Below are 19,121 nucleotides of genomic sequence, written 5' to 3' on the forward strand. Positions count from 1 at the left end.
AACCTGGTCAGTGTTAGCTAGTTACCTAGTCAGTGAACTAGTGAGTTACCTAGCCAGTGAGCTAGTGCGTTAGTTAGTTACCTAGTCAATGAGCTAGCGAGTTAGCTAGTCACCTGGTAAGTGAGTTAGTGCGTTAGTTAGTTACTTACCTAGTCAGTGAGCTAGTGCATTAGTTACTTACTTAGTTAGTGAGCCTAGTGCGTTAGTAACTATCATATTTTGCGCATTAATATTTAGCACACCTTGCTAATGTGAGCTTTTTATTTACATTTATTTAAATTAAATTTAACTGGAAAAAGTATCTGCTGCTGCTGTGCACTGGAGCCTGTTCACTCCCCGTGTTTAGAAGAACGATTGAAACCAGAGAATAAAAAAAGATGACGCCGTGTCTCCGTTCCCATTCATTCAATGAAAATGAAGCCAAAATCTTCCACCATGTTGGCGATCCTGCCACCTGATTCTGCGCAGTAGAGACCAGAGGAGGGAGAAAGTCTGTGGATAGCAACCTACTCATTTGAATAACCCCGCCCCTGAGGGCTGCCTCGCGGTAACAGGCTGCAGAGCGGGGCGGAGCTGACGGTCTGTTATTGGTCCCGCCCATAACAATAGGTCCCAGCCCTTTTACAATAACCACACCTTTTTTGAATAGGGCTGAATAACGTTTTAAAAACCGAATTCTGTGGGGATATAAAAATTTGACAATATAAGCAGAGGTTACACTAGCTGTTGCGTTTAAATAATGGAGGTAGAATTACAGCATATTAGAAAAAAACGTGATTGAATGTTGTCTGTTTTGCCATTGAAACCTATGGGGATGGGTGGAGTTACACAGCTTTCTGCAGCCGAACAGCAGGGGGCGCCCGACGTGTGGTGGCTTCACTTTTAAGAGACGATGCTCTGTCCAGCTATATACAGTCTATGGCTGTATTCGGAATGGCATACTACATACTACTCGCGTACTAAATCTGCCTAAAGCCAGTATGCAGTACACAGTATGTGACCAAACTGAGGATCTGTAGTGCACTACAGGTACCCGGATGGTGTACTACTCCGCTCCGATTTCGCAGTGTGCATGGAGAGCTATCTTCGCGGTGTACTGCATCCCAACATGCATTGCGACTGGCTTCTCCAGCTCGCTTCAGAAAAAAACAAGATGGAGGCGAGTGCGAGAGATTTTTAAATTTTATAAATAAATATATTTTTAAATTAAGGGAATTATTTTGGAAAGTATTGGCTCACCGCTGTCGAGCCCCCTCCGCTGCCGCGGCCGAGCGCTGTCCGCCGCCGGGACCCTCCGCTGCCGCGCGTTCTCCGCGGGTGGGGACCCTCCGCTGCCGCGGCCGCGCGTTCTCCGCGGGTGGGGACCCTCCGCTGCCGCGGCCGCGCGTTCTCCGCGGCGGGGACCCACCGCTGCCGCGACCGAGCGCTTTCCGCGGCCGGGACCCTCCGCTGCCGCGACCGAGCGCTTTCCGCGACCGGGACAGCGGAGGGTCTCGACAGCGGTGAGCCATTACTTTCCTTGCTGCAGTAAATTATTCCCTCAGTTTTAATAAATTATTCTGTTATTTTAATAAATGATTCCCTCAGTTTTAATAAATTATTCTGTTACTTTAATAAAAAAATTCCCTCAGTTTTAATAAATCGTTCTCTTTATTTAATAAATAATTACCTTTGTTTAATAAATCGTTCTGTTGATTTAATAAATAATTCCCTGTGTTTAAATACATATTTTTCTTTTAAATAAGGGAATTATTTGAATACAAATTAATAAAATTGTTTGATTTGTGTTGAGATTGTGTAAATATGAATGAGTGTGTAAATATGAACATTTTTTAAAATGTTTTCTTCTTGTTGGTACTTACATAAATGAAAATAGTAATCTACTAAAATAAATAGAAAAACATATTTAAATATAACTGGAACATACTTGGGTTGTGGGGGCTGCTGCTAATTGGTTGTTAGAATTGGGTTAGCTGCTAAACTCTAAAATAAAAGCAGCAATTGCTGTTCTGGACAGTATGCAGATCTCATTAGTTTTAATAATGAAAAGGTAGGACATTTTTCATGTTCTTTCTGTTTACAACTCACTCTAAGGAATTCGGAGCACTACAGAGCACTGATTGGTGTGTCAGGGACCGTGTAGGGTTCTACAATCAAAAGTGTTACAGTACCGAATACTACATACTGGGCAGTGTGTAGTATGCAGTACATACTAGTGCAGTATGCAGTACGCAGTATAGTAGTATGCCATTCCGAATACAGCCTATGATTGAAACTGGCGGGGTGGGCGTGGTTAGTCCAAAACCAGCTGACCAATGGAGATTCAAGGGGAACGCCTTCTTCTAAACTTAGCCCACTCGTGAAAACTGTGCCAAAACTCAGAAGCAAAAAACTGAAGCAGAAGCAAAAGTCTTTAACAAAATAATGCACAGAAAATTCACAAATACACACAAATAAAAGCAATGACTGGCAAAATCCAAAAAGAAAAATTTCAAATAACTGCAAATGGTGATAAAGTAACCATGTATATTTCAAAATATATATTTGTTAAATGTTTTTTTTTTGGTTTTGAAATTGCAATAGCAAATTTGCACAATTTTTCCTTTTGATTCTTAAATTTTTGATTGCAGATTTTATCTTTTACATAAAACCTTTGGCAAAAAAGTTACTCATACAATTTTCTAATAAACTAATATTTCTTTCAAACAAAGAGGCTGCATCTGTTTGGAACAGCTTCTTGAGTTTTTAACAGCATTTCTATTTATGAATTAATTAAATATATAATCTGTAATCATTCATAAAGTGTTGGCATAGATATTTAGCATATGCTGAACTGTGTCTCGCGCTATTGATTTTCAATGGGCCGCTATCAATGAACTTAAAATTCTGCGCATGCGCATTACATATCGAGCAGGCATCGATGAGCTCCGCTATGAGTCACCGATGAGCTCCGCGATGAGCCAATCGGTGAGCTCTGCGATGAGCTATCGATTACGTTAGCAATGAGCTCTGCCAATCAGTGAGCTCCGTGATGAGCTTTGGCAAATCCCCACATGGCCTGTTTGTTGACTAGAACGTTGAAAATGAATTAGAACGTTTATAAATTACTTAAAGAATAAAACCTTTTACTGCTCACTTTAGTTATTAAACGAAGTACACGGTTTACTAAACAAGAAATATTAATATTATAATATATTATTTTTATAAGTATAGCAAACTGTAGCCTGGTCCCATCAACACTTTTAAGTGCTCTGAAAAAAATCTCGGCGTTTGGGCTGAATTTTTCTTGTATGAATGATTGTTTCAAGCATGTTCTCAGACATTTTAAATAGATTTTATTAAATGTATTTATTTAATTAAAGCTTCCCTTTTTACTACAAACCCGCACAAGGCAGGTCAGAGAGTGAACACAGAAAAAATCAACTGTTAATTGTTGTGAGGGGAACTGGTTGACCCGTTCGTTTCGCAAATTCCCTTTCATCACCAGCAATAAGCAAGAAACAGGTCATATGCTTTCTTCAGTGACTTTCTGTGGAGGGAAATGTGTTGTACAGTTGATCACAATCTGTGGATTACTTGCCCGAGGAGTCAAATACTTCTGCAACTTATGAAGCTTATAAAGAACCATAACACTAAGGAGAAGCTTCAAATGAGTAAGTAAACAGAGAAAACTCTGATGTGTTTCCTTTTGTGAGGTCGACTCAGTACTATTATAAGGTTACTAATTTGTCTGAGAAATGATTTTGATGGCTAAAAAAATAATTTCTGCTAATATTTTACTAATTTTTATTATGTGAATATTATATGATATGGAGTTTTACACATTTAGCCAAACATCATATTTTAATAAAATACGCATTTATTTCTGTATTAGCTGCTGTCCACCAACATTCAAGACAAATATCTGGCAGTTATTTACAAGATACACAGCATAGCTGGCACCACAGAGGCCAGCTGGACATATTTAGATCAGTCTCCCCTGGGAACATCCATTGATTTGGTGCAAATATGAACACACTTAATGGATCAGTGAAACATATGATTTGGCTTACCACTCAATTTAACATAATATCCTAATTGGCCACATTAGTCAATACCTTTAAAACATACACTACATACACTTGATCATACTTGATCAAGTCTGTAACAATGGCACATGAAAGGTGCACTATCAAATCTGTGAAACATTATTTTTAATAATGGAGAACATATTTTTAACTGTCCCACATGCTGTCCAACGGTCATCAGTTCTCTGGGTCATAATAGCGCTTCTTCATGGCTCTGTATTTTCTAAGAAAATAAAGAGCTTCCAGTTCCTTGATCACAAAATCCCCTCGAGCAATGAGCTTTTGGATCTTCTCAGGGTCTGTTTCATCTTTGTTCTTCATAAAAGCTGTTTTTAAGCGCTCTCTGAAGTATGCAGTCCCTTTTGGGTATTCCCTTCCAAGATAAAGAAGCTTGAAAAAAGAAATAAAAAGGACATTAAAACCGTTAAAAACTTGAATAAATCTGACAGTACTGAATAATAACACTACTAGGCCAGCTGAAAAATCCAGCCTAAAACAGCATTTCATAATAAAATATTATTATGATTTGATGCCCGCGATAATGATGATACTTCACGTCATCTATTTTACTGAAGAGGATAAAACACTCCTAAATATTAGCCTTTTTGCTAAAAAAAAGAGATTTTATATTGTAGCCTTTCAGCTAACAAAAATATTGAGATTCCAAATAAAAATAGTCATTTAGAGCATTTATTTACAGAAATGGCTCCAATAACAAAAATAATGCAGAGCTTTCAGACCTCAAATAATGCAAAGAAAAAAAGTTTATATTCATAAAGTTTTAAGAGCTCAGAAAACATTATATGGTAGAATAACCCTGGTTTTAAGTCACAGTTTTCATGCATGTTGGTATGTTCTCCTCCACCAGTTTTACACACTGCTTTTAGATAACTTTATTCCACTCCTGGTGGAAAAATTCAAGCAGTTCAGCTTGGTTTGATGGCTTGTGATCAAACATCTTCCTCTTGATTATATTCCAGAGGTTTTCAATATGGTAAAATCAAAGAAACTCAAAATGTTTATATATAATATTATATTTATAAATATTATAATTTAGTTTTATATTTATATTTCATTATATTATTCATCGTTTTTATCACATTTTAACTAAAAAAAAAATATCGAGATTTTAGTTTTGATCCATATTGCCCAGCACTGGTAGCAATGTTAACAATGTTCATAAGAATAAAAAGATGAAGATCTCTCACATTCTTGTACAATCTGATAACTTCTCCCCTCAGTGGGTTGCTCATCTTCTTTCCACCTTTTTGTAGACAGTTATTGATCTTCCTTATAAAATAAGACAAAACAAATCAATATTTCAGGACACCAGTGTTTTTATTCTTCCCCCAGGATTTAACACTGTTTGTGTACATGCAGGGCTGCTGTTCTCTAGCTGAGCTAAAACAGAATCGCTGTGGATTTCTGAACTGAGCTGAACTGAACTAGTAGCTGTAAACAACTTTAGTAATCATATACAGAAATACAGCAGTATATTTGAAACAGCCCTTTATGCTCTTTGAAGCGGATCAGATCAGTAGGTCGTCAACACTCACCTTTACTCGCAGTTGGGTCTTGTCTCAGCTCCAGCGAGAGGCGGGGGTGTGGTCAGAGAAAATCTCTAATAGAGGAGAGAATGCCCACTTTAGAATCTGTTACGAGTTTGTTTGGCCACCAGGGGGCGCTTCAGGACGAGTCCAAAATAAATGGGTTCATATGCACACTGAAAAACAGACGTACAACATAATACTTTCTTGTACTCAAAAGTACGCTTTTTATAATTGTATCCTTAAAGGTATAATATTGGTCTTTACAGGGTCAGATGTGTTGTCTTTAAAGTACAAAGTCTTTCCTAACAGCAGGAAGTATTTGTACAATTTAACCAGCCAAAAGGTACATTTGGTATTCTGCATCACTGTTCTAATAAACAATATGTATTTTAATTGTACATTTTTTAATAAAGCCAGACAATTTTAGATAATTACGTTCTTGAGACATATTCGGTTGATGATAATGTTTATAATCTTTACTGGTACAAAAAACATGGGTACAAAAAAAGGCTTCCTCTGAAAGGTACTCTATTGTGCCTCAATATAAGGTATAGCGACAAGCTTTATACTCTTTTTAATTTTTTTCTTAATGTGTGGAGCAATTAAGCAAATTCAAAATTAAAAAAGTTTTAATATAGTTTATATTGAAAAAAAACTTGTTTTCTCAACAACAACATCACAGGTTTCACTATTGCAAACATGATTTTAAAGCTTTAGAACTTTTAAAGCTTTTAAACTGCTGTAGCAGTAACGCTAGTGCCTTTACTGCCTAAAATCTGTCTACTGAAAAAAAAATAAATAAAAATAGATACGTTTTCTTTTGCTTTTTTAACTAAATACATTATTCCACTTTCTACAATTAGATGACCATCATGGTCTAGTGGATAGTTAGTATTTTTAATTAGAGTCTTTAGCCGTTTAGCTCCATTCTCCCCCATTCATTTCGGTCTTATTCGCGGGCTCCCTCTAGCGGTTGCAGTCATTTGATATAACGGGGAGGGATGGGAAGTGGGTAGTCTCGCCTTAAACCATCTATGGTGGGGTTCACTCAGTCACGTGACATGCATGCGGCCATGAGAGTCTGACACTCTTCAAAATAAAAGTTTCAAATTAGCAGAAAAAAAATCATATGTTGAAGAGTATGTTTACACAACAGATATAGCTACATAAATAGCAGCACATCCTAGCTCATGGCCAATGTTACTGAATTGAGTTAAAAACAATAAATAAAGTAATGAAAATGTACATGAAAAGGTACAATCATACTAAATAAAGTTAAAAATTCAAATGAAAAATATGTAAATTACAGATATAATCAAATACATTTCAGTAAAAAAGAGGGAAATTCTTAAGGAAAATTTGTGGATTTTAGATACTTTTTTTTCAATATTTACACAAAAAAAACCTAGGACGTTTATTTTGTAAAGAACGTTTATTCTGTACAACTTTTTTCCTGCTCGTTTTTTTGTGCTGAGCATGCGCAGCTGCTTCTGAATTCACGCTGTTGATTTTGGCGCCTGGTTGGAGCTTGAGTTTCTGCTTGTTAGTTTAAAAATCGTTTTTTTCTGTTGTTAAATTCTTGTTAAAGGGGTCAGGGAAAGTGTATTTATCCCTGTTGGCTTTGAGAAGAAGTTGTGTATGCTTTTTATTTTATGTTTTTCGTTACTTCTCAAGGAGATTACGTTAGCATTGGCTAGCTAACAGCCTGAGGGAGGTAAGCAGTGCTGTTATTCAGATCTAAATATTAAAACAGAATATGAGTGAATGTGAACAGGGCTGCAACAAGCGGGGGAAATGTATTCTACTCTAGTGTCTTACACAGCTTTTGGAACGTTATTAGTGCCATTGTGTCCATGCTGAGTTAAGCAAGAGCTGTAAGTTATATGTGAATGGCTTTCTAGAAGTTGTAACGTAAATGTTCCTTTTGTAAAGTAATAAAACACGACGTTATTTATCCTCTTCGTTTGTGTTGCTAGTTTAGTGCTTCACTAGACTCTAGAGGAATCTAAACGTTGATTTATATAAGATAAGCTACTGCTTTTATTTTTGGACTAATAGGTACATTTTTTAAAAAGAATAAGCATATTTCAGATGCCAGACATGCCTTGGCTGAATAACCACATCTGTCCTTAAGGGAAAGGTGTATCTGTTTCACTTGTACATGTTCTGTAAACAAAATAATTAAAAAGCAACTAAACCCTAAACCATAGTTTTTCCATTAATAGCTGAAATGTGTTCTTTGGAAGTAAAGAAACATACCAGTCCTGTTTAAAATTTGTATAAACATTTCCTAACCATTAAAAAAACTCTTTTATTGTTGTAATTTCTGCCTCTGCAGCGCCCTCTCAGATTCAACTGTGCTATAGGCGTGAATGAAGTGTTTGTGTAACTTACTTTAGTACGCAGTCACATCACAATATGCAGATCAGTCAATCAATAATACCGTCCCCCTGCTGACGTCCAACCATCTGGGCCTCACCGCTATCAGCTCTCCCTCCTGCCCCGCCCCTAAACCCATACATCACTCAGTGTCCCTCCCATTTTTAGTCTTTTTCAAGTTTGAGCTGAGGGCAAAGTCAACAATAATCAGGGGGTTTAGTGCCCCTGTAAGTTTTGAGGAGGATGATAAACTTGTTCTGTTTTAGATGTGGTTCAGCTTCTCTCACTGAGTAAGGTTTAATACCGTGCACATCACATGCATTGGTAAATTGGTTTCTCAGAAGTTTATTGTTACTGGGTATCACATAGGTCTGGGTAAATTCGATAATGTAAAAAAAAATATTCTCAGTATACTTTAAGTACATGAGTGATTCTTGATTCCGATTTAGATTTGTAATTCTTACATACCTAACTTATTGTATTTGTAGAGAGGCAGCATCATTTAAATTTAACTTTTTTATTTAAAAAAGGTGCAAATATAAAGTCTTTTAAATTAAATTAAGGAAAAGTGTGAAATATGAAAATCACTGCCACATGAAATAATTCTTTAAAGGTTTATCTCAGAAGCAATCGACTGGGATTCACTATATAAAAATATGTAATATGTAAATATATGTAAAATCTTAATTATCCCATTTTAAAAATTGCATTAAAACGGTAACTGGATTAATCAAATTAATTCGATTAACATCCCTGCCCTAATATCTAGTTGCAATATTTTTTTTTGCAAAACTGTATCAATTCTCAAAAACTCACTGTTCTAAAAAATCTGACTGTTATTTATGTATACAACGTAAATTGTTTTTTATAAATGATGGTGTGCTTTTTATACTTTTATTTAAATCTGATTTGAAAAAAAAAAACGTTTTTGTGGCTTTTATATTGTTCTTGTCCATAGTAAATTTGTATTGCACTGACCAAAATTAGAAAATTTATTGTGACATAAATGCTTACAAATGTTATCCAGTCTATGTGATAAGACTTTATTTAAGTCTAAAGAAAAGTCTACTGTACTGTGTATTAAAGGGCATTTAAACAAAATCATCTTTTATGACAGAATAATTCTTAAATCTCATAGTTATAATATTTCTATTACATCACCTACTCCTATTTACTGTACAGAGCTTAAAACATGACACCGAGCCGAGAAGGCGTGCCCTCTCTCATCGACAAGACGATGAGGATGAGGAGGGAAGAACAGGAGCGACAGGTGGTCCTCGCTTGGGCAGTCCTGAACGTGTCTCTTGCTGGAATGATTTACACAGAAATGTGAGTGATCCTCATTCAAGATAAATAATGTCAATTTAATGTTTTTGGAAATCCACAACAAGATAATCCTGTTTTTTGTCTCAGGTCAGGAAAGCTGCTCAGTAGATACTACAACATTACCTACTGGCCGATCTGGTACATTGGTAAGTGTATATTAAGATTAAATCTGTTAAATTTGATGTGTATAGTTTATAGTAGGTCTTCTAACTGTAGAATTGTTTTACAGAGCTGGCCCTAGCTTCCCTCTTCAGCCTTAATGCAGTCTTTGATTTTTGGAAATACTTCAAGTACACCATGGCCCCTTCAACCATTGCTATCTCTCCTGAGCAACATCGTCTTCTTGGCCTGCGCAACTCTGGTAATTTTGACTGACCGTCATACAGATTTTTGTGTTAATAAATAGATTAAAGTACCGATACTGTGGGGGAAAATGCTTGTCAAAAGTTTTTTAAAATAGAAATTAAATTCACTATATAAAAACTATATAAATCTAGTCTTCTGTGAGTTATATATAAAATTAAGGTTAATTTATACTTAATTTTAAATGGCAAACTCCTTACTCTGTATGGATTTTGTTAGCGTTTGTGAGCGTTTTGGGAGAGCTTATGGTATGGATAGAATGGGGCACAAAAGCATTTTTTTTTTTTTTCTTCATTATCGTTCATTATAGTTCGAACAACGTCATGGGCCAGATGTTTCATGCATGCTTGTGGTCATTTTGTTGCAAATGAGCTCCATCTACAGTTTTGTGTGTACTCTCTGTGTTGTGTGCAGGAATTCATGCCTCTCCTCCCCAGAAGCCAGAGAAGAAGGAGATTCCAGTGTCGCCCCAGTCCTCTCCTCTGCAGGGACAGAATGTCCTGAGTTTTAGTCCTGCTCGGCCTCCCAGCACCAGCCCAAAGTTCTCTCCCGGCTGTGTGTCTGGGTACAGCCCACCTCTGAGCAACCCATCATCACCAGGTGGTGGAGGACCTTTTTCTCCGTCTGTGGCCTTTGGCAAAGTGTGTAAACATAAATAATTTAATTATATTCAAAGATGTCTTAAAGGGAAAGAGGATTTTACTGAAAAGTGTACTTGCATTCGTGATTTTAGGTGTTGAACTACAGTCCATCCACAAGCTCCTCACCTTACCCTAGTAACCTTGGCCCAGCAGAGGGCACCAGCTTGCGGGCTCGCTACCGTACATCCCCATCTGTATTCAGTTCTCCAGGAGGAAAGGAAGATTACATGGATGACCATAAGAGTCTGGAGAAGTTTCTTCGCTCTGAGGAGGAGAAGAGCCACCGAAGTCAGCTTGGTAATCCCACCATTATGTCTGACTCTTTTTCATTCACCCAAATCAGTTTTTCTAAACACTAGCCTTTCCGATTCCCTGTCCTGCACAGTTTTAACCAGTTGATAATTAGCTGCTGAGCTGGATCAGCTGTGTAGGATAGAGGCTCTCTAAGGCCAAGTTCATATTACCAGGCTGAAATCAGATTTCTTTTTTTTTTTTTTTATCCAAATGTGGCACAGATTGGATTTTTCACGACTATACTGGCGTTTCAAATTTGATCTTGTCAACTCAGATTTGAGTCACTTTTATATTGTGGCCCTTGCCAGATACGTATCCAATTTGTGGGCGATGAAAAAATGGGAACAGTCAGTTTAGATTTGAGTCGTTGCTCTTCAGCCCTCACTAGTGTAGTGCCAAGTTCTATCTCCTTGCCTAAATCTGACTCCCCTTTGGGTACAACGGATTTGTGTTTCCTGTTGCTTTTGTTGATTAGTAGCCAGTAATATTCAAATTAACTTTGCAACAAACATGAAAACATTGCTTAAGAGAGTTTGATTTTGTCAGGAAGTTGAAATTCAGAACAACACCAGCAGTGTGGCAAAACAGTAGAGATGATGTGCATTAATGTCCATTTAAGTTACAGACAAAGGTCACTTGCATTTATAAATGTGAACAGTGACAAGTTTGAGCAAAAATCTGAATTGATTAATAAGGCTTATAATGTGAATACAGTCTCAAATTAAAGTGTAGCACAACTTATGAAAAGATTTTGGATCTATACGTTTTAATGCAGCTGAAATGTATTAAATGGTTATTATCTCCAGCTTATACTAAAAGCCTTTGTAAATGTAAGGATGTGAAACCAAACTGATTGCAAATGATTGCAAACATGAATACAGAAAATGCTTTTTCACATTATTATTTTAGCCACCATTGCAGAAATGATACAGCCTAACTGTATTTTTTTTTTTTTTGCTTTTCAAAGAAAAGGCAATTACAAAACTACAATATATTTTTTGTCATACACTGAATATGTGTAAAGTCCCAGAAGACTTGGCAACAAAGCACAATGTACATTTCTTTGTGCCTACATAGCAAAGTGCTCTTTTTTTTTTTTAAGCCAAATATTTGGTGCGTCTCTACTTGAATCATCACACAATTAATTTAGTATTAATAATATTAGTAATACAATTTACTCATTTGTTGATGATAGCATATCTGTTAACGTGGACTCAATTCCATTATCTGTTGCTACTTTTTAGCTGTGCAGAATACTTTTGTCCCTTGTATAGAAAATGTCATGCAGAGTCAGAAACCACAAACAATAGTGTCTGACCTGACACTAGCAGTATTCATTTTTTGACGTGAATTTTTATGACTCTTTCCTTTAGGGAGTCCAGAATCAGCCTCTCCATCACACAGTCCAACGTTCTGGAACTACAATCGTTCTGTGGGAGACTATTCCCAGAGCCTAAGAAAATTCCAGTACCAGCCGGCCTGTCGCTCCCAGGCTCCCTCTGCCCACAAAGATGAAACTGAGCTGGGCTCCAAACAAGCAGCTGAGGAGGTAAGCCATTGGTCTCTCATTCCACAGTACAGTGTAGGGTTGTTTGAGGTTGGATAACTACTTATCCAATAAGTGTACTAGGGATATGTGCAGCTAATTCAACATGTGTATATTTCAACACAAGGTATTTAAATACTCAATGTTGTTGTTTTTTTGTGTATGCTGGAGCTGCAGTGCAATACACGGTGGAGTCTAAAAATTTATATTCTTCTGTATTTAAATGCCTTGAATTAAATTTATATTTAAAGTTTGAATTCAAAACTGGTTTATTTCAATAGTATTTTTATTCTGTTAATATTCTTTCCCTATGGTGTACATTCAGGCACCGTCCTATTAAAATAAACATTTAGTCTGTGACATGGAAGCAACTTGGAGGAGAATTCAAACATTATGCCAATTGAGCAGCTTGTACAAAAGAATCTGTTTCTTATAAAAACAATTCATTTTAAAGTATAAAACATTATAACATTTTTGTATTAAATGTTTATGGTCTATTCTATTTAAAGTGATAGGGAAAGCTGTAGTTGTAGGGTGGGCACAATTCATACCCACAGTACATTTAAAAATTGACCTTAAAACTTAACTAATAATTTTTTTTGTGTGAAAAAAGTGTGTTTGTTAACAGTAGCTTAATTTACTACAAACAAATATATGACAAATGCATGTAATTATACTGTGTTGTAATTACTAAATCTGTAGGTACAGTTTAGTATGGTGCACTCCTATATTTTAAAACCAGGCTTAAATCTGTCTTCTTATTGTGTTTCTCAGGTCTGGGCACGCATCACAACCAGTCGACTTGTTACTGACAGCATCGACAGCTGGACTGCCAAGCTAAGAAATGTGAGTTTATTTTCCAAGTTTCTACATCTTTAATTCTTTTTGGACATTTTATATGTATATATATATTTTACATTGGGGAGTAAATTAATTTTCTGTCTCATGGCAGTGGATAAATGACACTATTCTGGTGCATCTGGTAAAAGAGATTGATTCCATCAATAGCCAGCTGAGGAGGATGGGCTGCCCTGAGCTCCAGATCGGAGGTAGTATTCTAATGATACACTTGTTTTTTTCCTTTGTTCTGCTTTTTGAAGTTTAATTGTACTATTTATGTTCCTTCCTCTGAAGAGGCTAGCATCAGCAGTCTGAAACAGGCCGCTGTCGTCAAAGCTTGTGCCATACCCACCCTCAACGCCATAGTGCAGTACCTGGACATCACGCCCAACCAGGAGTATCTGGTGGAGAGGATCAAGGGTGAGTATTGGGGATGCACCAAAAATTTGCGAACCAAATACATTCGTCTGAAGGTGACATAGAAAGCACTCTCTATGTTTTGGAAAACGCTGAATAATTGATACAGAATCACGTTAATATGGAGGCTTAATATTGATTTTTATGTTCATACCGTGTTTTGTTAAACACCTGTCTCAGAAGGTTTTACGCTGGTAGTAGTTTCAGTTTGAATAACTTGAATAAGATTGTTGCACTGAATGGTTGTGCATGCTAAGACAGTAATATTCTTCAATCTCCAGAACTGGCCCACAGCGGCTGCATGAGCTCCTTCCGCTGGAATGGTGGTGGGAATCTGAAGAACAGGAAGTGGGACACAGACCTTCCAACTGATTCTGCTGTAAGTTTCATCTTCCTGTTCCTCTTGGAATGTTTTGTGAAAATTACTTTAGGTGTCTTTATATTATTTTTTTCTATGTCACCTACCACTACATATTAGAGTTGAACATATCATATCACTACATTTCAGTACTCTCAACTCATCTCACAATACTATATTATCACAATTTGTTACCCATGATAATGTTGACATTCCAATACTAATATTCTGCATTATGGCTAGACAATTCTCCACAGTACATCACAGCTGTTACTGTTATTAAATAAAATAAATTAATTCTAAATAAGCAAATAACAGGAATTATGGATTTATTGATTTGTCTGTTTCACAGAATTCATAACCGATATTCTTTACCGCAATTCATTTAAATAGCACCACCATGTGAGCATAATGAGAAAATAACTTGAAGTCATGTTGGGGGCAAGTCATAAGGAGTTTAGAGCACCTTTGTTTCAATAAAATATTGATATTTAACCCCTGCATGCGACAATAATATGGGATATTGCAATAACCTTTTGAGCCCCAGTCTCATTTTGAGTTGATAATGTTAAAACAGAATGTTCAGTACCTACTTTTAATTTGATTATGTACTGATTATTCACTCTAAAAGCAATACTTTAATAAGTAATAGTAATTGTTTAATATTATTGTCCGTATTAACATACTTTTAAAGAGCAAATATAAATAGTTATGTTTATCGTATAAATTCTACAGCTGTGCATTTCAACATTAGTCGTGTGTATTTTATTGTTCTGATTTAATGAGTGTTTGTCTTCTTCTTTTGCAGATCCTTATGCATATTCTGTGCACATACCTGGACTCCAGACTTCCTCCGCACCCTAAGTACCCAGATGGGAAAACCTTCACATCACAGCATTTTATTCAGACACCACACAAACCAGGTAAGTCAGTCAGACAGACAAAGTCTGTCCAATGTTATGTTATGTATATATGGTGACAAAGGTATGATATTTTTGTGTGCTATAATGGTATCTTTGAGCTTTTTTGATTTTACCAAATAAAAAACACTGCAATATAATCAAGAGAAAGATGGATGATCACAAGCCATTAAACCAAGCTGAACTGCTGGCATTTTTGCACTAGGAGTGGCATAACATTATCCTAAAGCAGTGTGTAAGACTGGTGGAGGAGAACTTGCCAAGATGCATGAAAACTGTAGTTAAAAACCAGGGTTATTCCACCAAATATTGATTTCTGCACTCTTAAAACTTTATGAATATGAACTTGTTTTCTTTGCATTATTTAAGGGCTGAAAGTTCTTCGTCTGTTTTGTTATTTCTCATTTTCTGCAAATGAAAGCTCTGAATGACAGTATTTTTGTTTGAAGTTTGTAATAAATGTTTTCTGTAGTTTATAGAATAAAACAACAATGTTCATTTTACTCAAACATCAACAAAATCAGAGAAATTGAATGTCATTATACTTTTTTTTTTGTTTTCCAATCCCGGTATTAAGCAAATGTTCACAGTGTCATCAAAAACTGCTGACAGTCAAGTTACATTTTTTTTATTTAAGCCCACTTTGTGTGTGTTTTAAACAGATCTTTCCAACGAGAACCTCTTCTGCATTCACCAAAGCAGCACCAACCCACCCCACTATCAGCTTATCTATCAGGGCCACATCTACAGCCTGCCTAAGGTACAGTGTGTTCTTACTTTACCTCTCGCAGTGCCTGCAATTGCAGCCGAGGAGAATTACCTTCATTCCTCTGACTCATTTTTGGTGTGCCTTTGTGTACAGGGAAGAAATAACTTGTTCCACACGGTCCTCATGTTCCTTTTCATCATCAAAACCAAGGAGTCGGGGATGCTGGGGTGAGTGTGATTTAAGTCCTCTCTGTTGGCACTCAACGTGAGTTGAGTAACTTTCTCAGTGCTCAGAGTTGTGAAATGATCATGAATCTCACAGCGCAGGATGGAAAAGATTTATTTAGCATGTTTCTTAATTTTTCTTTGCAGGAGAGTCAATCTGGGCCTTTCTGGAGTGAATGTTCTTTGGATATTTGGGAACTAATCTCATCACAAGTTACAGCTGAAGTAACTGGAACACTGACGGGGTCACTTGAAGAGCAATATGTTGCACAAGTCTGCACAAGCCTTTTTTTACTATTATTATTTACTTGTAGAATTTGTAGTGACGTTGCATGCTTTAAGGGGACATGCACAGTGCTTTGGTTCTTTAACCAGGAACTTTATCCCAGCTGTAGCCCAGCGTGAGACACTGAATAATTTTAAGTTCTGGGAAGAATGTGGTTTTAAATAGCAACACTCTTTACAGAAAACTAGCAGGAGCTTAGATTACAGAGTGGGTCGACAGAGAAACAGTTCTGTTCTGCCTTTGTATATAATTCTGCATGTTGCAGAACTTTCTTTCGAATGTGTGTAAAGTGGTGTATTTTTTATATATAAATATGGGAATGTGAATTGTTTACTCAGGCTTTGGCTTTAGCTTGGTGTGCATTGTATATGCTGTGCTGCATTTTTAATATAAAGGTGCTTTAGACGTTTCATATGCATATGCTATTGAAGAACCACTTTTGGATTTATAAATATAGATCTAGGAGTTTTTACATTAAGTTCTTTAGATCTTTTAAGGGAACATGAAAAGTGGTTCTTCTCTGGCATTGCTCACAGTGCCATTAAAACATTGGTTACCAATCCTGCTCTTGGAGATCAACTGTCTGAAGTGACTGTTCACAAATTATTTGAATGTGAACAGATTGGATTTGTGTGTCATTTTTGACACTCTTGTTGAATCCCTGCACTTCTGTCGCTCTTGATATGATGAGCTTGTTGTGTATCGTGTTGTAAGTTAAGCAAAATACACTTTGGAATCTGATTTAAGTGTCGAGAGCATCCAGACTCAGATGCATCTGTACAAATCTGATTGTAATCAGGTTTACGAAAGTTAGATTTCATGTGATTTTTAGCAGTCTAGACTATCAAAAGAATTTGGATACAGTCTAGATATGCGAAAGATTGGATTTGAACTTGCAGTTTGAACATAGTCCCACACATATCCTATATAACTATTCGGGCTCTCCTGAGGCTGTAATTTAGAGTGATTGTGTGGAACTGGTTAGTTTAAGGTTGGACCTGAACTCTCCAGGAGAAAAGTTGGTGACCCCTGCATCAGACAAGCAATTATTTTTTTCAGACACTTTCTGTTTTTAATATTTTTGCTCATATCTTTTACTTAAACCTCATATTAAAAAGTGGAACCACTTGACCCCATTCTGAATGATTGCACCATCTTCATCAGCTAAAGCTCTTTCCAGAGCAAGCAGTCAGCCCTAAACACTAGCCTGGAGATTTTGTTCCCAAAGGAGGCAATTGGTTTGTTTACAAAAGTACCCAAGTAGCTAACCATAGTTTTCCACAGACAAGGGCTGTTGGAGTGGGTAATTATTTTAATAACACCAAAGCTTCTGTTGTTGTGCATGTGATTGTGGTTTGCAGCAGCGATGTACTGTATGTTTTACTTTGTGTAATTTTGCACATGTGCAGTAGATAAGACCTGTAGTTACTTTTTAAAGCAGTGCCAAATAATACATTGTGATGCTAAAAGCTCTATACCATTTACCTCTTTAGGTTAAGGGAGTAAACATCTTCAAATGTTTGTCACAGTCTCTTTCACAGCTGGATTGTTACATGGCAGAGCACTGTTTGCTGCTCTTCACTTTAGCAAAAGGGCTTTTGTAAACACTTATAGGGCAGTGTACGTCAATGTTTTTTCCAACATCACCTGCTAAAAAACTATTTGTATCTTCAGCTCTTTAGGAAAAGCACAGCAACATTTTGATCTGAAATGAACTGTAATAAATTAAACTTTTCACATTGTCCAATATTCCATTGTCCTTTATTGTGAACATTTTTGTTGGTGCTCACTCTATACCATTTGCATTCATGGGATTCATCTAATGCATAGCTTATTCATTTTATTCATAGCAATTTACTTTTAATTAATGTTAGAGAGAGAAGAATGTACAGTTTTTTTATTGGTGTAGTATGGTCAGGTAATTGAACCATAGTGTATCACACAAAATTCTGCACCAATAAATAAAATAGAATACCTGTCACACATTTTATAATATATTGTCATTTTTAATGTGTAGTCATACAAGTTTGCCCAAGGGTTTAATTGGTGTAGCCTGGTCTGGGAATTGAAAAGTCTGCCATGGGTAGTGTGGTGCAGCTGATCTGAGATCATTTACACTCCTCACTTTTATCTCTTAAGAGAATTTATTGTTTTTGCATTACCAATATGTTTATCATGCTCTGTGATCTTGTGCAAAGAAATTAGGAAAAATAATGTCGGCATTTACTTCAGCAAAAAAAACATACTGTACTAAAGAAATTGGTGCATTGGTCGACCCTCATTCTGTGTCGTTCTAGGTTAGAAGCATGAATATTTTCTGTAATGCTGCGGGGTTGTTAGACTGCATTAATGTGTGTGCGTTTCTCCACTGGATGGCAGTATATTGTTCAGGAATACTTCACTCAGTGATCCATGTTAATGGCATTTTCTAGTGCTTTATATAAATAATATTTCTCCCATTTGACTTATGTTATTTAGTGGTTTTGAGACATTTTAAAGGTTACTGTGGGTATTTGTGCAATATGTGTCATATCTTGTTCTAACATTCCAGTTCTACATAGATTTTGGTTGCAATTGTGTTACAAAAAGGACAGCATAGAAAATTACAGCATCCTAAAAAGGTAAGACACAAAACATTTGTGATTGTGAAGATCAGTGTATAATTGCGTGTAAGTATGTGATCTCTTTTTAATTTGTGGTTATTTGAAATAAACAGATACATAGATAGATCATATTGATCAATTTAGGAGGGATTATTATAGTACACACAAAGAATAGAACAAAAATATAATAAAGTGAAATGTTTCAGCAAAAGAGGTATTGCACATAATTATTGCACTTTGTGTAATATTATTGCACATAGTCTGGTTTATGTTATGATCGGTCTACTGCTCCTTCCCATCTGTTCTCTTGTCCTACAGTCCAGTGGCTTTAGGGACAAAGAAGGTTTTTTTTTTTTTTTTATCACAGTAATCCTATTCAAGTTTTACAGATTGTACGTACTCTAGTAGAAAAGAATGTTTCCTTTATTTAAACCAGACTATCACATTAATAAAATGTTCCTTTGTTTAATAAATCATTCCCTTGTTTTAGTTAAAGTGTCCCTCTAAATTGGATGAACTAATTATCACATTTTTGTTCAGTAGAGTGAATTATTTCTTCCAGTAAGTGAAGTATTGTGTCTGGCTAAATATTACAGCT

The 19,121-nt window shown here is 36.2% G+C and overlaps 2 protein-coding genes across 2 annotated transcripts; one reads left to right on the forward strand and one right to left on the reverse strand.

The window, feature by feature from the left end:
- Window positions 1-3,843: 3,843 nt before the first annotated feature.
- Window positions 3,844-5,725, reverse strand: lyrm5a (LYR motif containing 5a). Its single transcript, XM_015606730.3, has 3 exons — window positions 5,624-5,725; window positions 5,276-5,357; window positions 3,844-4,457 (listed from the first exon to the last, which is right to left on the reverse strand). Exons 2-3 carry the CDS (start codon window positions 5,318-5,320, stop codon window positions 4,245-4,247), a joined length of 258 nt encoding a protein of 85 aa, XP_015462216.1. The 5' UTR covers window positions 5,321-5,357; window positions 5,624-5,725; the 3' UTR covers window positions 3,844-4,244.
- A 1,358-nt stretch (window positions 5,726-7,083) lies between these two features.
- Window positions 7,084-17,662, forward strand: tmem209 (transmembrane protein 209). Its single transcript, XM_007252724.4, has 15 exons — window positions 7,084-7,331; window positions 9,179-9,325; window positions 9,410-9,468; window positions 9,552-9,683; window positions 10,100-10,326; window positions 10,419-10,623; window positions 11,994-12,169; window positions 12,941-13,012; window positions 13,119-13,215; window positions 13,301-13,426; window positions 13,705-13,802; window positions 14,590-14,704; window positions 15,364-15,461; window positions 15,564-15,637; window positions 15,782-17,662. The coding sequence occupies exons 2-15, from the start codon at window positions 9,189-9,191 to the stop codon at window positions 15,834-15,836; spliced, it is 1,671 nt and encodes a 556-aa protein (XP_007252786.3). The 5' UTR covers window positions 7,084-7,331; window positions 9,179-9,188; the 3' UTR covers window positions 15,837-17,662.
- Window positions 17,663-19,121: the final 1,459 nt, after the last annotated feature.

Source organism: Astyanax mexicanus, chromosome 2, assembly GCF_023375975.1.
Source record: "Astyanax mexicanus isolate ESR-SI-001 chromosome 2, AstMex3_surface, whole genome shotgun sequence".
NCBI lineage: Eukaryota > Metazoa > Chordata > Actinopteri > Characiformes > Acestrorhamphidae > Astyanax > Astyanax mexicanus.